Source organism: Penicillium chermesinum, assembly GCF_028974085.1.
Source record: "Penicillium chermesinum strain IBT 19713 chromosome Unknown utg000003l:1.0-5111272.0:1.0-5115320.0, whole genome shotgun sequence".
NCBI lineage: Eukaryota > Fungi > Ascomycota > Eurotiomycetes > Eurotiales > Aspergillaceae > Penicillium > Penicillium chermesinum.
In genome coordinates this window covers 1,645,107-1,660,224 of record NW_026695313.1, presented here as the reverse complement: position 1 = coordinate 1,660,224, position 15,118 = coordinate 1,645,107, and the positions used below count along the sequence as shown (strand labels likewise).

General features: G+C 51.8%; 8 protein-coding genes across 8 annotated transcripts; 4 read left to right on the top strand and 4 right to left on the bottom strand.

Annotated features, from left to right (window-relative positions):
- Positions 1-863: 863 nt before the first annotated feature.
- On the bottom strand, positions 864-1,390 carry N7468_003518 (uncharacterized protein; the record flags this gene model as incomplete). Its single annotated transcript, XM_058472815.1, has 2 exons — positions 864-905; positions 968-1,390. The coding sequence occupies 2 exons, from the start codon at positions 1,388-1,390 to the stop codon at positions 864-866; spliced, it is 465 nt and encodes a 154-aa protein (XP_058331818.1).
- A 1,527-nt stretch (positions 1,391-2,917) lies between these two features.
- Positions 2,918-3,166, top strand: N7468_003517 (uncharacterized protein; the record flags this gene model as incomplete). The annotated part of the gene is made up of 1 exon (XM_058472814.1): positions 2,918-3,166. One exon carries the CDS (start codon positions 2,918-2,920, stop codon positions 3,164-3,166), a length of 249 nt encoding a protein of 82 aa, XP_058331817.1.
- Positions 3,167-4,191: 1,025 nt separating this feature from the next.
- On the top strand, positions 4,192-4,914 carry N7468_003516 (uncharacterized protein; the record flags this gene model as incomplete). The annotated part of the gene is made up of 1 exon (XM_058472813.1): positions 4,192-4,914. The coding sequence occupies one exon, from the start codon at positions 4,192-4,194 to the stop codon at positions 4,912-4,914; it is 723 nt and encodes a 240-aa protein (XP_058331816.1).
- A 219-nt stretch (positions 4,915-5,133) lies between these two features.
- Positions 5,134-5,780, bottom strand: N7468_003515 (uncharacterized protein; the record flags this gene model as incomplete). Its single annotated transcript, XM_058472812.1, has 2 exons — positions 5,134-5,453; positions 5,504-5,780. The coding sequence occupies 2 exons, from the start codon at positions 5,778-5,780 to the stop codon at positions 5,134-5,136; spliced, it is 597 nt and encodes a 198-aa protein (XP_058331815.1).
- Positions 5,781-6,715: 935 nt separating this feature from the next.
- On the top strand, positions 6,716-7,427 carry N7468_003514 (GNAT family N-acetyltransferase; the record flags this gene model as incomplete). Its single annotated transcript, XM_058472811.1, has 2 exons — positions 6,716-6,879; positions 6,950-7,427. The coding sequence occupies 2 exons, from the start codon at positions 6,716-6,718 to the stop codon at positions 7,425-7,427; spliced, it is 642 nt and encodes a 213-aa protein (XP_058331814.1).
- A 763-nt stretch (positions 7,428-8,190) lies between these two features.
- On the bottom strand, positions 8,191-8,984 carry N7468_003513 (uncharacterized protein; the record flags this gene model as incomplete). Its single annotated transcript, XM_058472810.1, has 2 exons — positions 8,191-8,711; positions 8,807-8,984. 2 exons carry the CDS (start codon positions 8,982-8,984, stop codon positions 8,191-8,193), a joined length of 699 nt encoding a protein of 232 aa, XP_058331813.1.
- A 1,814-nt stretch (positions 8,985-10,798) lies between these two features.
- Positions 10,799-11,839, top strand: N7468_003512 (uncharacterized protein; the record flags this gene model as incomplete). The annotated part of the gene is made up of 2 exons (XM_058472809.1): positions 10,799-11,229; positions 11,377-11,839. 2 exons carry the CDS (start codon positions 10,799-10,801, stop codon positions 11,837-11,839), a joined length of 894 nt encoding a protein of 297 aa, XP_058331812.1.
- A 643-nt stretch (positions 11,840-12,482) lies between these two features.
- N7468_003511 (response regulator) lies at positions 12,483-14,954 on the bottom strand (the record flags this gene model as incomplete). The annotated part of the gene is made up of 4 exons (XM_058472808.1): positions 12,483-12,881; positions 12,950-13,605; positions 13,791-14,569; positions 14,614-14,954. The coding sequence occupies 4 exons, from the start codon at positions 14,952-14,954 to the stop codon at positions 12,483-12,485; spliced, it is 2,175 nt and encodes a 724-aa protein (XP_058331811.1).
- Between the last annotated feature and the right edge of the window lie 164 nt (positions 14,955-15,118).

Below are 15,118 nucleotides of genomic sequence, written 5' to 3'. Positions count from 1 at the left end.
AGCCTAAGCCACCTGACTCTCTAAATAAGCACCAGGTTTTAGTTAAATCAACCCGGTTTGACTTCCTCCATTAGATACTACCAAAAATTTCCTGGGAATTTCTTTTTCCTTCTCCAACTATTTGACTCTTCCGCCATATAACCTACGACGCCCAATCCTAGGAATTAAGGAATATCACTGTTTTCTCCTTGGTCGCTCCATACGCTGCCGACTCGGGGATAGTATTGGCAATGGAAGATCTTGTCCGTGAATAGCAACATGAAACTGTATAGCTTGCACCTCGTACGAAGAGATGGATCTTTGCTAGGTTCTCACGCAAGTTAGAGTGAGGATCTTCCAGCGGAAAGAAAAGGCAGTACTGATATTTCATATTTGAGGATGAGATGTCGCCCTGCCGCTTTACACGTAGCAATTTTGGCGGCAGCCCATCATTTCACTCGGCGTTCAAGCTTGGGCTCCCGGAGCTCATAGATCCAGGCCACCTGAGAGCTCACATAACTGTCCTCGGATTCACTCGGGATTTGAACCACTGGCAGTAACGATAGAAAGCGGGATGTTGGATCTACAATCTTCAATCTCAAGAGAGGGCTGGACCTCGCGTCAATGTGGGTAGTGTAAAAGTTCAGTTCTACTGAAGCACGGGCTGTGGAATGAGGAGAGAAATTCTTTTGTTCAACCACAAAGAGAAACGCTTGTCTAAAAAAATATCCATGAGAATGACCCGCCGTCCATGAAAATCAAATGCTCCAAAAACAAATCCCTCGGGATCAGACGCCCAAGAAGAGACATAACACAATGGTATTGTTACAAAGTAAGCAATCGTCGGTGTAGTGATCGCACAGGAAGAAAGACGCGGAGCGTATTTAGGCCATAGCCTTCTGCTCGGATGGTGGAGGGGGAGGGAGCTAGACCGAGAAACACATTAGCAAAGACGCAGCACAGGAGAGAAAGCGGGACATAAGCTTACATCGAGTCGGGTGTTATCAGCCATCATACGCTGGAAACCAATGCCAACACCCTCAATAACGCCCAGGAAGACTGCGCACATGATGGCGGAGTTCCGGGCCGCCTTGTAGCCACCACGGATGGCGAGAGCACCGCCAGTGAAGAAACCGGCAATAATAGCATTGTACGGGTCCTCCTTCTTGCGGATACCCTTGATGGCGCAGTCGAATGTCGAGAACATACCACCCCACACACCGAAGTTACCTCCGAGCACGGGGGCGCGCGCCTTGATTGCGGTGAGGGCACCAATGCGGCGCTCGCCATAGGGGCTGTTTCGGAAACCTTTGATGCCGTGCCAGACCGAACCGCCGATGGCACCCATGCAGAAGGCACCGCCGAAGTCGCTCAGAGCCACCCAGGGGCAAGGATCGCGGGAGTGATCCATGGTATGTACAAGTCGAGTGAAGTCGGGTTTGGTGAAGAAGAAAGATGCGGAGTAGTCGGGCCAGGCAAGAGGAGCCTGGGCTTATCGGCGATCAAGGATGGAGTGGACAATAAATCGAGGTTGAAGCGCGGAGACGATAAGGTTGGGATCGATGTCATTTTTTTTTGGCCCTGATCACGTGACTCTACGGGGTCCAATCCGCGGCGAGCAGTACGTATGCAATCCCACCTGCTCACCACGATAATAGAGTAAGGCCAGTCCATTGGAACTTAAGCTAGCTGCGATACGTTGGAATGAGAGGATGCCTTACTGAGAAAGTAAATTGAGAAGTTTGACCGTAAATATAGGTTCAAGGCAATGTATGCCATGTCTATGGGTTTCCCTGTCGTTCTTTCGCTCTTTTCGAACATTCTACTATCTACAGATACTCTAGTCATCTGGGAGAACCCCTTCCCCAGGCTTCCCAGGAGAGAAATCCTCAACTTACGGAATTTCCTCACGCGGCTGATCCTTGATCGCCTTCACCCTCTTAAAGATGAAATATCCCCCGAAGCCAAGCAGGAGGAGAAAGCCGACAACAGTAGCTGCTATCGCAACAGTTTTGACTGTGGCCCAAAGCTGAGGCGGTATCTTCGTCAAAGCATCTATGGCTGAAGACTGGTTCGCTGATGTTGGGCTTGCCAAGGACGACAAGTAAAGTAGAAGAAGCAGAGCTCACACGAACGAAAGTAGAGGTTATTGTGAACGTAGCAGTAGTGAACTCCATGATTCAAATCTCTGGAGGGTGTTGTAGAGAGGAAACGACGGTTTTCGGGGGGGGGGGGAAGCATGGTATACCCTTTTTTCTAGACGTAAGCCGGTTCGTGCCTACTAAATTCCGAATTGTACGTGGTGCACTGTACATTCACGATGAATTTACCTGGCCCTACCAAGGTAGTTGTAGAGTAACGTATTCCAAGACATTTAGATATAGACCTCGCCCAAGCCCAGCCCGTTATTGGCCATTATTGATTTTGTTTGGCTGGGGTGTAGGCTCTGTGGGTTATGCAGAGCTGTATTTGGATGTCTCTATGAGCCACAGTCTGGTTTGGGACATAAGCTTCTTAGAAGCTTCACCATCTTGAGAACTTCCATCTCCATGTCTTACGCCTTCCAAGCTCACAAGAATGGGGATCTATCAAAGCCGCCGAGCTTCGACCCATTCATACCAGCCAGATAACCCCCCAACAATGAACAGATTGTTCGCACTTGGCACTCAGCTCTCAGAGACCAGGACCCTGTTTACGTCAGTCATTCCTAGTATGCCCAGGTGGTCCCGACTGGACCGCCGAGAGGGAGTTTTATGAAGTCACAGCAGGTGGCAGAGACATCGACCCTTATTACGAAGATGGAGCCTATCTATACTCATATGGGCAAATCCTTACTCCAAGATCACATTCGCTCACCACAGTCGTCACAATCCGGAGAGATTGTAACTGCTCACCCCATTACTTGAGGGGGATAGAGTGATGGCAAACTGAAGTGAAAATGGATGAGGCTCGGTGCCTCGAGAGACGCTGCGCAGGTGGCCTGCCACAACTGACAGAGAGCCGGGGCAGCAAACTAGGTCCCAGCTACTCAGGCGGGATGGGCTGCCGCGAGGTGCTAGTTAGCCATTTGGAGCAAAAGACAATTTCCAAAGAATTGAGTGTGAACTTTCCTCTTCAACAAGTAGGCGAAGGGGAACTGAAGGAAAACCCCAACCTCGAGGGAAGCCGTGTGTTAGTAAGTACCTGAATGCATACCAAGGTAGGCAGGAACGTAGATGGAACGTTTCAGCATGGCCGGTAAATACACAATCCCATGGGAAAGAACCTTCGAAGCGGATACCTCGATGGAAGGTAGGCGCCGGAGTACTACAAGGCGAACTTACAATATACAACTTGGATAAATGACTACTGAAAACTTCATACTCGGATTCTTTTCGTTCTATGGACTCGCGTAGACATGTTGAGGCCTGCAGCGGTGATTGCCTTTTCTCATGAATACTTGGACCGAAAGACCCCTCTTGTACAGTTTGGGGATCCTCATCATGCCCTTGTATATCCGCCTGTTGTATTTATTCTGTATGACTTATTGTCCCGTTGCCAGTGCAGAATTGAAAACATGAAAGGAGTATTTTACGTTGTCAATCAACAGATATTGCTGACGATGGCGTCCATGTGTCCGGAGACAATTCCCTTGTGTATTCAGGCTACGTGGACAGTATTCTTCAGGAAGTTCAATTACGTCCAGCCCGTCGAATTTTCGCGTCGTATGCGTGCCAACTCCCGCTTCTCCGGACTAAAGACCACCGCCTTAAAAAGTATCATGAAATTGTCGAAGCTACGAGACTTTGATCTTGTAGTCTAGACGTCTTGTGAATGAATAGATGTCTTTATAGCTTGGACGCAAATAGAATTAGATGTGACAAACTCCCGTCAGCCTTACCGATATGCCCAATTCCGGGATAGAAATACAAGACTTAATACCGATGTGTGCTCAGGGGCTGAGGCCCAATCACGCTGAGACCCATACTTATCTCATGTTTCGCGCGTCTAGATAAGCCGGTGTCGATATAGATCCGCCGGCCAATCGCATCGCACCGGCCCGCCCCTTCCTAATCGGGTATCACCAGTCCGGCAGGTGGATCCTACACGGCGTGGGGAACTCAAACATGGCTAGAAGACTGACTTATTTAATGGGCGCATGAATACCCTCGAGTCAATTGGCGGTTCCCAGAGTCAGCTCGACCGTACATACAACTCTTCCATCCCTTCAACATGGTATCTCAAAAACACGTCGTCTTCGACATTGTCGGAACATGCGTCTCATTCGACGCCTTCTACAATTGCATCGACAAGGTCCTCGGTGACAGACTCCGGGCGCACCACATCACGCCTCGCTCGCTGGGCTTTACATGGATGACAGCCGCCGAACTGGAATTCACCTTCCTGTCCATCTCGGAGCGGTATAAGCCTTATAAAGAGATCTTGAAAGCTCTTTTCTTCCGCACCCTGTACATGATGGGCATTGAAGATCCACGGCAATTCGCCACAGAGGACGAGCGGGACCGGTGCGCGCAGGGTTACTCGGAGCTCGAGCTCCGACCTGGAGCCAAGGAATGCTTTGCCAAGCTGCGAGAGGCGGGCTTCACGGTGTGGGGGCTCACCACGGCGGATATCCAGCGCGTGCGCGGGTACTTTGAGCGTGCGGGCGTGAGTATGCCGGCGGAGAACTTCATAAGCTGCGATTCGCAGGGCGTGGCGAAGCCGGCGCTTGCTGCGTATCGGCCTGCTTTGGCACGGTTTGCGGATGACGATGTGAAGTGGTTCGCGGCGGCTCATATGTGGGATGTGACCGCAGCGGTGAAAGTTGGGTTCCGGGGCGCATATTGTTCGGTCTACGAGAAGGAGTCATGCGCGGAGATCTTTGATACGGAGCTTGAGGTTTTCGCGGAGACGTTACCGCAGATGGCTGATGGTATCATCTCAGCTTCGCGTTGAATAGATTCATCCATTGCGATTCAACATGAAATGGCATAAAGTTGGGAAGAGTTGGGAAGTGTTAAGGAAAAGGATCAGAAGCTTTACAAGTAGTATGTTCAAGTCTATTTAAGATCCATTATGAACACATTTCATGATTACACATCAGCTTGTCGCAAGTCGCACGGGTCCATGTGGGTCATCATCATAGATTTATCCCATGAGACAGAGCCCTTGGGTTTAAACAAACTTGCGCTCGACCTCAACGTGGACGCAGCTGGGGTTCTGGGGCTTCTCGCTCCCGTTGCCGTTCACCCAGCTCAGAGTGCGGTACTGGTAGCCGCTGAAGACAGTATCGCAAAGGTACCAGTTTTTGAGGACCTTGCCCTTGCTGTTATCGCTCGGGGGAGTGACGGTGTCGTCGAGGGTGGAATAAATCCCCATCTGGTCCTTGCTATCGAACACAACCTGCACCTCGCCGTAGCTAGGGTAGAACATCGGCATGGCGACGTTGGTGCCAGGCTCGGTGTAGAAGCTCATGGCCTCGGGCTCAGGAGCTTCTAAAAACACGTTAGAGCAGGATCAGGGTGGGTGGACTAGAGAAAAGTACCGTTTCCGATGGGGAGGTTCCAAACGATGACTCCAGGAGCAGAGACACCACTCTGAGGGGACTTTACTCCCTCGGTAGTGTTCAAATAGTAGTGGGACCCGGGGTTACCATTGAGGCAGAGTGACTCAATGGCTGCCCCGGAGTGGCAGGCAGTGAACTGCTGGCCATTCAGAGTCTCGTTGGCAGACTGGATGACTAGCTCAAAGGGCTTGGACTGGATGGTCTGGGCAGAGGCAGCACCAGCGAGCAGAAGAGGCAGGGCAGTGACGGACTTCATTTTGCAGGTAAATGGAATCTTTTGCCCTCAAAAGCGCGGGCAGAACTTTGAATAAGGGATGTGAGGCAGATTAAGAGCTGCATTATTTATACCCAGCCGATCAGCATCGGAAATCCGCGTGTCCGAGAGTTCTGAGACATGTGGGTTTTGGTGCGATCAACCCCAATAAAAATCGACTGATCGTCCCTTTCACCCCTCGCAACCAGCCAAGCCCAACCCTGCTCGAACAATGACGCATGTACTTCCCATGGTGATCAGTCAACCGGTTCCTGGACGATCGCAATCTGCTCGGAGAAATAAACCGGTAATTTCCAGCCAATGTTGGAACTGGGGTATGGTGATTCAAGAATACACATGATAATAGTAAAATTTTTTAGCGGCGGCCGTCAATTGATCACTGAGATGGATGTCTTGACAGGCAGAATATGGGGTTGCTGGGGTTAGCGCGACTAGTACCAGGAGAAACGCACCCGAGTTGCCGCAAACAGATGGGCTCATTGGATCCCAAAAAGGAATATTATCTAGGAGACAACTGATTCAAGACAAGACTATTTAGCTTCACCTCTAGCTTGAACTTTCAGGTCCCGTAGACCTTATAAGGAATGCCTGCAGGATCTGTCTTGAACCCAATTAATCGGCGGTGGAAAACTTACCGAGTTAATCATACTACTTATCTCGAACATACCCAATCCCAGTCAACCAAATCTCAGGCGATCTGCAATATCCTCAGCATCACCCGTACTCAGATGCTGTTCAGAAAGAAATGTCAGAGCGGGCAAAGACATAATTGCGGAGAAGGAAATAAACTCCGTGACAGTCGGGCTCCGAGACCGGATTAGCGCCAACAGCAAATTCAATCGACAACCAATAATCCATGTCAGAACCTCCGGAATATCGTCTCTCATCGACGCATCTTTCTTGTAAAGAAGCTTAGGATGGATCCCGAAACCGAGCTGCTCCCCTTCCAGGAAGTGGAAGTGCTTATTCCCTCTCCGGGGCCCTCGATCGAGAGTGATCGACTGCTCCTCCGCCCGGTAGCCAAGCGCGACACGCCTGCACTATACGCTATTCGCGCCGATCCGGAGGTTGCGAAAACAAAGTCCGTATTACTAGTGCTCGACCGATGCACAATGGCCAGAAATAGAAATGCTAACCACCGGAGGAGTTAGTCACCCCAAGACGCCCTTTCAGTCGATTAAAGAGACCGAAGACTGGCTGGCAGGGAAGATATTCTCTATGGGCCCGGGTGATATCATTGGTCGCTCGTTCAATTATGCCATCCTGGACAAATCTATTCCAGAGTCACAGGAACAAGTCATTGGCTATATCAGCATTAACGCCGTGCATCCTTGTCCGGAGATTGGGTACTCATTGGCTCCGAAAGCCTGGGGCCAGGGGTTCGCGACAGAGGCGTTGGAGTTGTTCTTGAAGATGTGGTGGGCTCTTCCGAGGCGCGATCGTGAACAAAGCGGTGTCAAGGAAGGTGACGTGGAGAAGATCTGGGCAATCTCGGAGAAGCAGAACAAGGGCAGTTCTCGCGTGCTAGAAAAGTGTGGGTTTGAGATGGTGGGGAGGCAAAGTTTGAAAAGGATGAGCTTTACAAATGGGCTTTACAGAGGCCGAATATTTGATATCCAAAAGGATTAGAACATTTGGTTTTCCGTTGGAGAGAGTCTCCCTAGTGCTTCATCAATTTCCTTTACCTGTATGGCTTCTTGATGCGATGACTCGTGAGCTTTGCTTACATTATGAGTATTTTGGACGGCTCACAAAGGTGAGTGATGGTCGAGATGCTTCCTGCATCCAGCACAGCGCAAAATTCTGGCTGAAACTACGCTGCCACTGCAACGAGGTGTAGTTCCCATTCCTTGGGTTTGCAAACCCTTGGCTGGAATGTCTGCTACCGGAGGTGATATGACAGGTGTGGATCTCGAGATAGGCAACGGGAATGGCTCCTCTCAGCTTTGAGGAACATCCTATCATCTAGGAGCAGAAACCGGTAACTTAGAAACGGTATAGTTCCATGAAACATGCGGCTCGCATAGCCGAGTATTACTTTTAGAGGCTTACCAGAGCATGGAAGCAATATGTCTCTCCCTTCGGTCATCTTTCTGTACCCAAACGCGGCCTTGTAGATTCGCCTGGGGACGGCAAGAGGCGTCAGGGCGTGAGTTTGGAGGCGTCGCGTCACAAAAGCCCTAGATCAGCCACAAGTGCCACATCTGGGCCGGCACGACCCGTTCGCCACGTTCCTGCCACAGCAGCATGCAGATACGAATACAGATCTAGATCCAGAACTTCGAGGTAAAACAAGCATTAATTAGATACTAAATGTCGCTATTCAATTATTTGCAATATTAAATGGGGTATCAGTATTTCAGAACAACTCTTCGCCCAGCACCCTCTCCCCTCAGGAATGAGTCGCACTCCGCTCGCTAGACATCAACTCCGAGGGGTACCCGCCAGAATCCAGCTCTGTCGGCGCCGTACTTCTTCCTCCCCAGCGCCTCGCCATCTCCCTCTCGTCACTCCATGGCGCGCGAGTCAAAGCCCGACTCGCCTTATTCGCGCGCCTTCTCTCCCAGAAAGCCCAAATAATCGATCCCAGCGCGATCACGCCCAGCGGGACTCCAACCCCCGCCCCAATAGCAGCGTCGTGGTTTCCGCTCGTGCTCGAAGCCTGCGGCGATGAAGAGCCCGTACCCGTGGGGAGGGCCGTTAAGTTCGACGTAGCGGTCGAGGAACTGTTGGTGACGCCCGAGAGGCCTGCGCGCCCGAGAATCAATTCCGCCGAGTCCATCTGGAAAGGCGAGCCGCTGGGACAGGCGGTTGAAGCTCCGTCGACGATCGGGGTGCCGCAGCAGTATAATGAGACTCCGTCGATGAAGGAGAGATTGATGATCGATGCGCCTTCGTTCGAGGTGACGTTTTCTAATGCGGGAAACAAAAAAAAGATTAATTAGCATGGCGTGTCCGGCATGGGTGGAGTGAGACGGTGATTGCGCGAGCGCAAGCTGGCTACTTACGACATTCGGTTGGGCAGCCAGAGCCCCAGTTCGAGCTTGTGCAGCCCCCGCGGGACACGACGAATGGCTGGTTCGTGTCTAGAACAGTACCCGTTCGTGAGACAGATGGAAGTGGTACCGCAACAATGAGTATTTTCATCGTCTGTGCAAGGTACGACGCCGGCGGCTGGGTTCCCATCAGGCCAGTAACATGGTCGAGAATCGGAGGTATTCATTGTGGTTTGGTTCTTGGGAGGAGCTCGAAGGATCACAGTGGTTTTAAGTGCAGAGAATGGGCACAGCCTTGGGGGCTGGGCTTAATTCATTCAAGAGTGGAATAACTAACGGGGGTGGCTCTGAAAAGAGTAATCAAAGTGGCCAAAGCTCTGGTTAGGACGGAACTGGGCCTATTGGGTCAATCGTGATGTTGATCAATGGGGGGTGCTAGGCACGGCCTCCTGCCAAATACGAGGTCAAACCAAGTAGAAGTCGTTAGATGCGCTGTGCTACGCTATTTATACAGACTAACCATCCAGGCCGCTCAATGGTATACTGTCGGTTTATTAGAGCATTCCTTGGGGAGAATTAGACAGTCAGCTGTTGGGGATTTTGCCCGCTTATTGTTTAGCGCTCTGTTGAGTGGGTACATCGTGAGCTTACGAAGGAGTCGTCCCGATGTCGCAACGGCCATGTATAGAATATATTGTAGCTGTGCAATTACTGACAGGCTTGCAGAGACCCTCATCTCTACGTCCAAGGTTCCCCATTCTTCGATTGGATAGAGTGATTCCCAAAGCCTTGGACCAGAGTCGGCCATACGGGAACAGGGCTCGGATTGTGGGGCTACAATCTGAAATAGTAGAAGCAGGACTGTGCACAGGGGCGCCCCACAATAGACGAGCAAAGCTTAACTCCACATTCGCGAGAAAAGCAATTAGGCTGTTTTTCACCTTCCGGGAATTGTAACCACAGAGGATGAAAAAGAAGATTGAGTAATCTTTCTTGTTCTCGAGATGCAATCGAAGGCTGCGACCACTTCACCTGGTATGGAGCCCGCTTTCAGCCACACTTTGATAGGGGGCTCTAACGTTAGTGCTTATGACATGCTTACTCGACAAGCCGCACATTTGTTCTTGACATTGAGTGTCTGGGAGGCTAACGTATCAAATTCAAGCCGATAGACCAGATCATGTCTGCTAGCACCTATACTTGAATTTGTACAGTAGACTCGGACTCCGGACGGGTGCACAATTCCGTCTTGAAGGACCGTTGCACACGCTTCTTAAATATTCCTGTTACTATTGTTGGAATACTAGGGACAGCCCTCGGACTAGCCATGACACGGGATTTAGTTATTACAATGGCCAGCAACTACTCTATATGCCCATCATCGTCGCAGACACCAGGAAATATATTCCGGAAAGAAGAGGAAGAAATGGCTTCATAGCTGGACCTCCTCCTGGATATATTTAGGGAAGCAAACTGAAAATAAAAAAGTGCCTCATAGCTACATACCCGGGCGTTGGCATGATTCCAATCATTCAATGTTCAGATGGAGGCCAGCCATGCAAGTAAGGTTCCACATTTTGGGTTGACACGGATCCATTTTGAGGCATTATGGCCAACGATTGGTCCATCCCGCACGCGCTAACCCTTCCTCGTATTCAGTGGGGACAGCCTCGCCCATGATTGGCGCAGCCCCAACCATCACTTATCATCCACAGGAACTACCGTGAGGGCTAACATCGTAAAAGACCCTCTTTACAGAATCATCATGAATCTTCGTCCATCATTTCAACGGAGATAGTAAAGCCCGACCTCGTAATCTCATAACTCCGCTCTAAACCCGTGCGCCAGGGTACCCAAGAGACCTAGGGAGAAGCTATAAAAGCAAGTAAGACGCAAACATCCAGAACCAGGACGCCCAAGGAATCCTAATAACCTTGAGAACGAAACCTACCTCCACACAACTACATACATATTTTGAAGTGCCTGTTTTTGCTTCACCACACCATGTCCCTCCCAACAACCCACCAAGCAGCCGCCATCGTCGAGAAAGGCAAACCACTTTCCCTGATAACCCGCAAAACCCCCACCCCAGGCCCCGGCGAAGTCCTCCTCAAAGTCCAAGCTATAGCCTTCAACCCCGTCGACATGGCCCAGCGTGACGTCGGCTTGTTCATCGCCGCCTACCCGGCCATCAGCGGCTCCGACGTGGCGGGCACAATCACCCTCACGGGGCCTGGCGTGTCGAGCGTGCAAATCGGCGACCGGGTCACCGCATTCGCGAGCGCCTTCTTCGCGCAGGGCAACCCGGACTATGGCGCGACGCAAGAATACGTGCTTGTGGCCGAGACCGTGCTGACCCCGCTGCCGGCGTCGTGGAGTTTCGTCGAGGGCTGTGTGCTGCCCATGGCGACCTTCGTGGCGTGGAGTGCGTGGACGTATGCCGGGGTGCCGCGGGAGGTGGATGAGGGGCGTTGAAGGGCGAGGGCGTGCTTGTTTGGGGCGCGTCGAGTAGTATGGGTGCATTCGGGGTGCAGGTTGCGCGGTTGATGGGGTATACCGTGTACGCGACTGCTAGTGTGCAGCATCACGGGTATATTGAGAGTCTGGGGGGCGAAGCGGGTATTTGATTATAAGGCGGAGGACGTGGTGGAGCAGATTGTTAGTGCGGCGAAGGAGGATGGGTTGAAGATGACGAAGGGGATGCATGCTGCTGGGTCGTCCGTGCAGCAGCTTGGGGTCGATGTGATGGGGGCCTTGAGGGAGGAGGGTGCTGTTTCGAAGTATGGGATTGCGCCGATTGTGGATAAAGAGGTCAAGGTCCCGGAGGGGGTTGAGACGGCGTTTTTGACGGGGCCGCAGCCCGAGGAGAGGGATGAGTGGCTCAAGTGGGTGTTTGGGACGTGGTTGAAGGAGAATCTTGCCAAGGGCCGGGTTGTGGCTAGTCCTCATATCAAGGTCCTTGACGGTGGGCTGGCAGCTGCTAATCAGGCTTTGGATAATCTGAAGGCTGGCGTCAGCGCCACAAAGCTTGCGGTTGAGCTGTGAGGGATTCAGATCTTGCTTACTTCACAGCTTGTACCTGCGTCGAAGTGCTTGGCTACTCATCTAATGAGACAGTATGGTTTGATAATGCTTTCTTGTCCATAAGATAGACGTAATCATTTGAGCCAGATACCACAAGCCCCTCGCAACTATGATGAAATTGGCAATGGACATAGGGATAATGGATCAAGTAGATTCAACTTGGATGGCTCGAAGAGGGATTAATATTGTGATCTGCTAATATCAGACAGGAAGGCCCGTGTCCAATGAAAACTTGGAGCCAAAGCAGCCCGGGAGAAAAATGAAGAGCATGGAAGAAGCTCAGTCGTATACGTGAGTATGTTCGGTCGTGTATGTGTGCGTGGCAAAGACAAAGGAAAATTAGAAATGCAACAAAGTGGTACAATGCAAAGCATCAAGGTTGAGAATAAATGGTATGGAATCAGACAAAAATTTTCGAAGAAGAATAGTTTAGCTGAAGGTCTCATGAGGCCTCGGCGACCAAGATGAGAGAACAGAGGAGATCAAGCAAGCGAAGACACAAATGACGGTTGCTACATGGGTATCCAATGAAGAGACAGAGCGTCGAGACATATGGAAAGGTGATACGGAAATGTGATGGAAGGCGGATGAATTGTTGACAGCATTATTGGCTGTCGGCAGGAGTAGACGTGGTTTCGACTGGTTTGTCGGTATCCGCCGTCACAAGAGGAGACTCATCATCGGGGGTCTCAACACTGCCACTGCCACTGCCGCTACCCCATGAATCTTCCCGCAAAACCTCGGCAGCTTCAGGGAGATGGGGCCTCTTGACGCGACTTTTTGGCACGTGGGATTTTCGAGATACAGACGGTGATTCGGCTGAGTGAGATGGAGAGTATTGGTTACCGCCTTGCATGGGACTAGACGCACTGTCAAAACTGGGGGATGTGGACCGTGGGGAATCCAGGAATCCACGCCATTTGCGCCAGCCTTCGTAATCGATCAATGCCTGCATGCAGCCCCATTCCGTAACTTTCTGTGACAGCCATGGGAATCCCACAGGCTGCAAGTTCACTTTGGTCAGCATTGGAGACGTCGCAATATGGAAGAGGTGAGGTGGGATCATCTTACCTTAGTCAGGAAATCATTACAACCGGCAGCTAAAGCCTCATGACGATCACTTTGCAAACTGCTCGCGGTCAATGCTACAATGATTACCGGGCTCCGGAAAAGCGAAAGGTCGCCCAAAGTATCCTCCTCGCTGACAGAGCGCTGGAGTCCAGGTCTCTTTTGAGATAAATTGGTGGCACTCGAGGCGCTAGAGCGGCCATTTGCGGTCTTTGAGAACACACCTATCCCATTCAGTCGCTCCAAACGGCGGATTTCCTTGGTAGCATCCAGGCCGTTCATAACAGGCAGCTGGATATCCATGAGGACCAAGTGAAACCCGCCTTGTCTCCATTTTCGTACAGCTTCTTCGCCATTCGCTGCACATTTCCATCGCACGCTAAGACGCTTCATGAAAGCTTCCAGCAGCTTTTGGTTAATGATGTTATCCTCAACAATGAGAACGTTAATTGGCGGAACGGTCCCATCGATGAGACCGCCAAAGACGGCCCCTGGCGAGACTGCCCCCTTAGGCTTCCGGAGAGACCTTGGTGATGCTACAGGAGCAGGCGGGGTGTGATTATTGACCGCTGGAGATTCAGCAGCTGGTACGGGGGGAGTTGGGGCATTTTGAGGCGATGGTATAGGAGGAGCTTGGCTGTGAGGGGATGGGCCCGTTTCTGGACTCAAGTTAGTTAAATTGCCGCCATCGCCGCCACACAGTGGATGACCATTCGTACCTGTTAGAGTTGGTGGTTGGCCCATCGTAGTTGGCGAGCTGGTTGTATGCCGGGTAAGTGGAGGGCGTCGATGATGAGGCCGTGTACGACCTCCAGGGAAGGGATCGGAGGAGCAACCCCCGTACTGAGAATCGAAATAGAAGGGGCGTTGGCTCCTCCCGAATTCGAATGTGTAGGCGGCGTAGGAGCTTTGGGGTTGGTCGGCATGAGGGGGAAATAGTCGCCATGCTCGCCCGGTTCAGAATGATGATGGTGTAATACGCGCGGTGATGGTTTCGGGGTTCGCCTTGACGGGGCATCGATTATCAACGCTTCGCCTATCGTTTGACCACCGGGGTAGTATGCGTCAATTACGGATGACACGACTTCTTCGGGGCTTAAGAGTCGTTCTGGACAAGAGTTTCTAGTGGAGCCCTCGCGTGCAAGAATCCGTATCAAGATGTCTGGCGGGTCGAAAGTCCGCCCCAGCGAGTTGCCGTATTTCATGATGACTTGGTCGCGCAGCTCATCGACTACAGAATCTTCCATACATGGTACCAGGGTGGCTGAGCCACCCGGGCGCTTCACCCAGATTCGTCGCTGAACCATGCTGGGAACAGCTACGGGGGTGAGACTGATGCCCAGATCGCCTTGCGAGGAAAATGGATTCCGGTCGATCAATCCGCTAATCAGATGCTGATGTGATGCGGGGAGAAGAGATTGTCGGCGAACGGCAAGACTCGGCCGTTTACTTGTGGATGCCGGAAAAAAGGAAGAAGGTTGCTGGTCGACTGGCACTGCTTCAACGACGGTATCAAGGGTTGGAGTCAACGGCGAAGGTTCGGGGGGAGCCGCGGATCGCACTTTGACAAGCGTCGACTGGAAAGATGCGTCGTCGGACGGCTGGGGGTGGCGAGGGGATATTCTAGGTTCGAGAATTCGTCCGACAAGGGGGTATGCAAAGGAGACGCGTTTGGGTCGGTCGGCGGAGGGGTGAGTGCACGACGCTCAGGCGTGTGACGAGAGTCTTGCTTCCTCGAGGCCGATAGGCCAGGCTCTGTGCGTGGCTTTAGGCGATGCCTCTCGCGCGAGTCAGGTCCCGGACCGGCCTCTTCGGATGAATGAGTGGAGGAGACGATGCTGTAGGGGGATTTTTCGCTGGCGGAGTCGAACAGTCGAGGACCAGAGGTGTGAGAAGTTGAGTTCGGGTGGACATGCGGATCCGCCCTGTTGCCCGGTTTGGGTACGGGTACTGATGATCGACGTAACAGTTTTGTCCGGAGCAGACGCGATAGCTTCTTCTCTGGCATCCTGATTGTTGCCAGAAGATTCCCCGTCACTGCATTATATCGCCAATTCCCCCGAGATAGCTGATAGGGGAAAGGGACGAGCTAACGTCCTAAGAGGCTAGAGCCCTCCAGCCCCGAGCGGACCTCGGCAGGTTACTTAATATCGAGGTGGGTGGAGGTTCTCT